The following is a 7,500-nucleotide window of genomic DNA, read 5'->3' as shown; positions in this document are numbered from 1 at the left end:
ACAGCACTCAAAGAATTCTTCATAAAATATGCATGGGGTTAGTTCATAACGCCAATATGTGAGTAGTCTACACATATCTCACCCCCTTCCTGTATGCTGTATTCCTGTATCCATTCACTTGAATAGGAAAACAGCTGCCCGATAACTGCCCAAAGTGTGTTAATAAGATGGCCGCCCAGTGGGGGGACTTGCCTATAAGGGCTTTGGGTATAATGCATGTTCCCCATTGCAGAGCCACTGTCCCAAGTCTCAGATGTATGTCAGTATGGCATTCCCATGTTCATGTTGGCCTTTATAGAAGCAGTGTAGGAGCTACTTGGGGATGACCTATGTGTAGAACTTACTGTAAGCAAACCTCTGATGTTATACTCAGGACTGTTATAAAGTAATTAAAAAAACAGGTCCAGGTCTATTTTCCATTTACTGCTTACGTAGACTCAGCCTCTATTTTTGCCAATATGGCCAAACCAATTTTGGCTGAATTTCCCCATGTTGTCCATCCATGTTGTTACAGTCAGTGCTCCGCCAGTGCATCTCTTGTCCTGTGCATATGCCATTTCCAGGTAGAAGAGACCTGCACTGTAACTCCAAAATGCCATGTGTAGTGTAATGGCATGAAGTCTCCCTCCGTGAGGTCTGTTGGGTTGCCATGATGGCGGGTAAACATGCCCAGTTTGTTGACTCCTGGGCTGTTGAGACTGTTGTCTGTTTGGGGACGAGCCGTGGCCTTTGCCGGGAATTGGGCAGCAGCGCTAAGCCCCCGGGGGCGTGCCGAAACCGGCCGCAGCCAGAGACACAAAGCCTCAGCCGTCTACAGGCCTCTGAGTCACTGCTAAGGAGGAGTTAGAGATCAGAGCAGACACTAAATCAGCCATCGCCTCTGCCATCATCCACTAACCACCCGTCTGTGTGTGTGTGTGTGTGTGTGTGTGTGTGTGTGTGTGTGTGTGTGTGTGTGTGTGTGTGTGTGTGTGTGTGTGTTACTGGTGCACTATGGAGCACCAAGGAAGATCATTTATGTGAAAGGACACGATTCATTGTCTGTGTGTGTATGTGTGTGCTTGCATACATCTGTGCTTGTGGGAAAGTGCATGACTGGTAGTGTAATGACCAGTGCTTTTGCAGAGATACTTACCAAAATTACACGGTGTGTACCTGTGGTGACTTACCGCAAAAAGGTTGACTCGTCAGCCACTTTTTTCCATCGTGCGAGAGTCCTCCAGCAAATACTAGCCCATGCGTTTAAATTGAATGATGTAAACAAGGCACGTGTTGTTTGCGTGGAATGTCCATGCATTGACGAAGAGGTCACATCAGGTCACATTCTCCAACGTCTCGAAGTCGGGCGAGTCTAGTGAGTGACCTGAAGCTACCAGAGAGATTGGCGAGAATCATGAAGAGATCATGATTTCTATAGCGAATGAACTGGATCGGGTTGAGGAGGTGTGTGAGAACTCGGGCTTTTAAGTGTCCCCTTCAGAGTCAGAAGTAGACATTTACAGTGTGAAGAGCATTGATAATATACCGTAATATTATTAAGTGTCAGACCTCTCTCAATCCTCTTCCTCTGTCAATGTGGGAGTGACTTGCTACTCTGCATGTGTGTGTTAGTGTGCGTGCGTGTGTGTGTGTGTGTGTGTATGTGTTTTTGCATGTGTGTGTTTTTGCATGTGTGTGTGTGGCAACCTGTGTTTTAATAATGTGTGTTTCTTGTGGCAGGTGTACCGTCAGGACTGCGAGACGTTCGGCATGGTCGTGAAGATGCTCGTCTCCAAGGAGCCCACTCTGGAGAAGCTCCTGCAGGTTCCGCTCAAGGAGAACCTGGGCGACATCCGCGAACGCTGCCTCGACGACCTGCGCAGCTTCATCGCTAGCCTGGACGATATAGCGCGACACGCCGAGCCCTCGGTCTGACCGATTACCTGGTCATGTCTGAGCTCACCTGTTCTCACCTGTCCAGGTTAACCACGCCCCCTCTCCTGGGATTCAGGCAGGTCAAAGGGGCCATTCGTTGGCTCCCCCTTTTTGCGATGCAAATAAGACGATGACCGTAACTTCTTTTTAAAATCACTCTCACACTACTGTGTCAAACTAGGATGTAATTGTGTGAAGACAAGGATGTCAAACGATGTCAAGAGGAGATCTTGATGGTGATTTTTTTAATTTCTTTTAGAGGGAACCATCAGCATTTTTCACTGACTTTGTCTGTGTTCATGAGTAATTTTTGCTCAGAGTAAATTTTTGTGTTACGCATAACGTTCCATGCAGTACTGTTTTGGATCCTGTTAGTATTTAATGTGTCTCGTTTTTGCAAATTCTGTATGAGATCTGCTACAGTATGTATGGGGGCCGTTAAACCACCCTAAAGTGCTCCAAGTTTGGTTTATTGAATTATTTTGCTAAATGTGTGTTTTTGTTTTTTTGTTTTTTCTACGCAAGTATTACCTTGTGTGATTTTGTATGATTCTCCCACCCAGCCTGATCAGTTCCTTTGTGCAAAGTGCTCAAAGGTGTCAGAGATGTGAAATGTATTTTATGTGTCCAGACATTCGTCAGAGTTTAATGTGACAGTTGATCAAAGACTCTCACTTCCGGTTACCCATGCTTCAAATCGCTCTGAATTATTGACCATATTTTCCACGACTTGAGAAAGATTGGAGAAGCTCATAAATTAGCCAGAGACCGAGTTCAGATAGACTTAATGCAGTAGGCGGCTGAAATGTTGATTCATTTTGTGATGTCAACAGACAGCATAGAAAAAGAAGGAAAACTGGTTGAGGAAAAAACAAATTTCTGTTGTTTTTGTAACCAAACTTTGTCATGGACTCAAACTTCCTTCATAATATTTTGTACTGTAACTGACAAAGGAGGAACTCAGAATGTGATGGGGATGGGATGCCATCTTTTTTTTTTGCATTTTGCTTTTGAACTTTAACAATTTATTTCAGCATATAAAATTGATGATTACTTTAGTTTGGTTTTTATTTCAAATTATTTGTTTTAATCATATGCAGCATCTTCTGCAAATCATATTTGTAAATAAAGTATGACATGTTTGAAATGATTTGCTTTATGTTCTAATTTTAAAAACTTTTAAGTAATTGAAATACTTGATGATGCTCATTTTAATTTACATTATAGAAATATGTGCTTATTCATGAACATATTAATTCATGCATTCCTTCAGGCAGTAATTGTTGAAGGAACTGGCAGTAATTTAAATATACAATCTTCTGTGCCATTCTGTGAAGTACCACAGCTGTCTTGAAACTCTTTATATCATGATATAGGAAAGAAATATGTAAAGTGTTTTCGGTCCCATCAACAAACCATCTCTCAGGGACACGTTAGGATAGTTTAGCACAATATTTATTAAAGCTCTCTTTACATTACATGTAAGTTGGAGAACAAAAAAGTTGAATATAGTTACCTGTGGTTTACACACCATATTTTTTACCATGGTTACATGTCATCATCATTATTATCATTATTATCGTTATTAATATTTGTTTAACCCAAGGCACGTGCATGTTATTGTCAGAGAATGACTGTTGACACGGGTAGGGCAGACTTTTGCAAACCATTGCAGGCATATTTTCTTTCAATTTTCTCAAACCAGGAAGCAGGTATTGCTATGTACAGCCATATTTTACATGTTTACAAACAAAGTGTAGAGAGGAGAGGTTGGATGGCCCCTTTATAAGAAACACATCAGCTTTGCTTACCATGTTTTACATCAGAAACATAGAAAGGCATTGTTTGACACACTTGTATATAAAAAATAGCAGTATTAAACTTTTAATTTAACAAATATACATGAAAGTTTATTCTATTAAATAATTAGTCTCTAGGTGCTATTGTGACGTCTTTCTTTTCCTATTGGAAACAATGTCTCTATACAATGCACAAAATATTCCTTATGTCTTGAATACTTTGAATGGTTCATACAAACATGAAATATATAAAACATGCTCCTGTTATAAAACAAAACCAAAACAAATTCTTACATGTCATGTTTTCAATAAATCAAAACAATTCTCACATCATGTCTGTCTGGCTATAAGATTAAATGACCTGGATTTGTGTCTGTGATGACCTTTGACCAGAGGAAGTAATGACTTTGCCTACTTCCCTTGTAGTTTAGTCAAGAGAGAACACTGATCTGCGGCTTTGTGATGGTATGCTATAATTTTGTGAGTATACACTTTACATATGTGCTTGTCAATAAAACAGGATGCATATTTTAAACAAACAACATGATTAAATAGGGCATATTGGCACAGAAAGCCATTGTCAGCAACTGCTCTCAAATATTAAAGGATACCTGATGTATAGAGATGACATTTCTTTTTTCTGTGCACTTCGATTAAAGGAGTTTGTTGTCTGGCAGTCTACTAGTGAAGTCGTCTACCAGTCATGAGTCCCCAAATGGCACAACAGGAGATCTTGCTCTAAATACCATATCTTGAAGTGTTCAAAAGTCCACACAACCAGAGTTTGCATTCTGAGAAGATACAGAAAAACACACACACATACACTCCTCTTTTTTTCATCTGTCCAGTCAGTCTCTGCAGAAGCGTACACACACAAGCGCGTTAGGAGGATGTGAAATGAGGAGATTGTGTTCATTATGAGATAATGCAGTTTTTCCCCCGATGTTTTCCACGTTTTTTCGATTTAGTCCGCAGGTCGTACGGGTGCCCGGTGGACATCGCCGTGACGGGGGTCGGGAGGTCGTCGGCATAGTAATGCACCCGCTGCGTGCGCGGCCGCGGGATTGGCTGTCCCAGGAAGAAGCCTTCCTCCTCGGACTCGGACGAGGAAGACGAGCACGTGGAGCACCAGTCGTCGTCGTCCTCGTAGTCGTAGTCGTCGCCGTAGAGACCGCGGAAGTGCGCGGCGCGTGCGGCAGCCGCGTGCTGCAGGGCGTAGTCGGACGTGGTGTGTGGGTACGAGAGCTGCCGCTGCGGGGGACCCGGGTGACCGTGGAGACGAGGTTTGGGGTCAGGCCGCAGCTGGTGCTGGTGCTGACCGGCCGCTGACGGCGCCCCCAGGTGGTCGTAGCGAGGGCGTACGGGGGCGCATTCTTGCGGGGGCAAGTGCAGGGCGTTGTCCGAGCGGGTCTTGCGGCCGTGCCGACGCTTGCGGTGGTGGTGCGAGTGGTGCGGCTGCCGCAGCTGGACCGAACATCGGTCCGGCTCGTCCAGGCGGTAGACGCGTCGGCTTGGCCGCTCGCTCATGGGAGCCTGCCGCTGCGTCGCCATGGCCACCGCCTCCCCATACGCCGCCGCGGCCGCCGCGCCACCGTCCAGCACGTCGTCGGAAAACTTCACCTGCTGCGGCCGCGACTGCGAGCGGGTTCTCCGCAGAACCGGCAAGTGCACCGGCGAGGCCATCTCCTCCGGCGGCCGCGCCTCGCCTCCTGTCCCCACGCTCCTCACCCCCACCACCCTCACCTCCTCCACCACCTCCTCGTCCTCCTCCTCCTCGTCCACCTCCTCCTCTCGGCCGGCGTCCACGTTGTCCAGCTCAGAGCCCAGGCTCTTGAGGGAGTTGGCGCTACGGTGCAACATGGAGGAGTTGAGCGTGCCCATGTTGCTCAGCTTGTCACAGTCGTCGGGCTCCTCCGGGCCCTTCAGGCCCTGCAGGGAGTACAGCACCTGCCGCTCCTTGCTGTCGCCTTCCACTGACGCACCTGAGAGAGGAACACATGAGAGTCATGACTTGGGGGGGGCCTATTGCACAAAACTAGGATAAGGGATTAAGCCGGGATATCTTAGTTATCCTGGCTCAATTTATCCGTGATCCAGTTGCACAAAAGCGGGATAGGGGGCAGCGGGATATGTTATGGTATAAATCACCATGGCGATTTATTCTGTGGAGCTAAGTTCCAGGATCTATTTAATCTCATCCCTTATCTCAGTCAGCAGTCACCACAAACGGAAACCAATAGTTATTCCACTGCCCACTACACATTGTTATCACATATACCTAGACCCACGGTCATTATTTAAACGTTTGTGATCATTAATTAAACTTTTACATACTCGCCATTCCCGACCGGTCATGCGACAATGTGACGTCACGGGAGTGCCTAACCATTTCACACGTGGTGGTCAAGGAACTACTTGCAATATTCTCCTTAACAGAGGTGTTGCTGTTTGTTGCTGTTGTGAAAAGACTATCTACCTACTTCACACCGTAGAAGAAGCAATGAAGCCGCTCTAGTTGCCATGGTGAATCAGTGAATCTGTGATCGGTGACGGGGTCTATTTGAGGGAGCCGTGAGCGTGCACTTATCCAGAATAGGTTTGACCTGGCTTGATGAATCCGTGTCTGCTCATCCTGGCTTGCTTGTTGTGCAACCAATTAAGCCTGTACGCTCTTGTTTTGGATTCATTGAGCGCAGCTCAGTAACTTATCCCGGATGCCTTAATTCTGCTTTTGTGCAACAGGCCCCTGGAGGTTCTTTCACAGAAAAGAAAGTATGTCTATTTTGTTGTCTTTGTACTTGTACTTGCACTTGCATAATGATAAAGTTGATCTAATCTACTCTAATCTAATCTTAGGTTCATTCACATGAACTGGAATGTTGAAAATAAATAGCTGCTCTACACTGAATAATAATAATAATAATAATAAAGTCTTTAAAACTTGACACTCTGTATACTGCTACTCTAAGGTCTGTGGTCTAGACAGCCTGTACCTTGAACCTCATGTGTTCATAAACATGAACAATTGTTTTAGCACAGTGACCAAGTTGTTCTGCATAAACTGCACTGAACGGTAACATGAATAAATATTAAGTATATATAAATATTATATTCATGTTAGCATGAATATTGACATCCCAATCTCAAGATACATAGTGTGTATCTTTCAGGTCAGCCAGGTGTGTGTATGTGGCAGGTGTGAAGGTTCCTTACCTGTGATGTTGGAGAGGGCGAGTGAGTCCATGGAGTCTCCGACGCTCTGCTCTGCCGCCCTCAGCTCGTCCGTGATGCACTCGAGCGAGTCCTCGTACCACTGCCGGGGGCCGGCGCTCCAGAACCCGGCCCCAGAACCGGCCTGGTCCAGCTCCAGCTCCTGGATCTTCCTGGCGCTGGCCGGGCCCGGGTGGCTGCCGTAGGCCGAGTCTCCGAGCCCGTCCTGGGACTGGGTCCAGTACATGTCCGCCTGGTGCTTCTTGCTGGCCAGCCCGTGGTTCTGAAGGGGCAGGTTCTGGTTTTGGTTGGGGAGTGGGTTCTGATGGCCCTGGCCCATCTTCATGTCCAGTTTAGAGTGGGCGTCGGAAGAGTCCATCAGCCGCCACGGCTCTGCGCCGGGTCCGGCTCGCCCACGCGGGTCAGTGCCGCCGTTGTCCTCGGCGGGTCCGAAGACGCCGCGTTCGCCGAACTTGAGCAGCAGCTGCGTCATGTAGTCCTCGTGCTGCGCCCACTCCTCCTCGTCCTCCTCTCGCTCCTCCTCCTCTTCCTCGGCCGCCGGCCGCCCCTCCTCCTG

The 7,500-nt window shown here is 46.7% G+C and overlaps 1 protein-coding gene and 1 long non-coding RNA gene across 3 annotated transcripts in view; one reads left to right on the top strand and one right to left on the bottom strand.

The window, feature by feature from the left end:
- Window positions 1-3,351: 3,351 nt before the first annotated feature.
- Window positions 3,352-7,500, bottom strand: part of prickle1b (prickle homolog 1b) — a 42,109-nt gene continuing 37,960 nt past the window's right edge. For both annotated transcript variants that reach the window (XM_042078356.1, XM_042078354.1), the window contains exons 7-8: window positions 6,927-7,500; window positions 3,352-5,695 (exon numbers count right to left, since the gene is read on the bottom strand). The exon at window positions 6,927-7,500 is cut by the window's right edge and continues 401 nt beyond it. In XM_042078356.1, coding sequence (XP_041934290.1) covers window positions 4,629-5,695; window positions 6,927-7,500 — 1,641 coding nt within the window. In that variant the 3' untranslated portion in view covers window positions 3,352-4,628. The remainder of the gene's footprint in view (window positions 5,696-6,926) is intronic.
- The window catches only part of LOC121697079, a 15,912-nt gene continuing 12,661 nt past the window's right edge, over window positions 4,250-7,500 (top strand). The window contains exons 1-2 of the long non-coding RNA XR_006026384.1: window positions 4,250-4,329; window positions 6,683-6,686. This is a non-coding gene — a long non-coding RNA (uncharacterized LOC121697079). The remainder of the gene's footprint in view (window positions 4,330-6,682; window positions 6,687-7,500) is intronic.

Source organism: Alosa sapidissima, chromosome 22 (assembly GCF_018492685.1).
Source record: "Alosa sapidissima isolate fAloSap1 chromosome 22, fAloSap1.pri, whole genome shotgun sequence".
Lineage (NCBI taxonomy): Eukaryota > Metazoa > Chordata > Actinopteri > Clupeiformes > Clupeidae > Alosa > Alosa sapidissima.
Note: the sequence above shows the minus strand (reverse complement) of the source record. Positions and strands in the feature narration are given on the sequence as shown.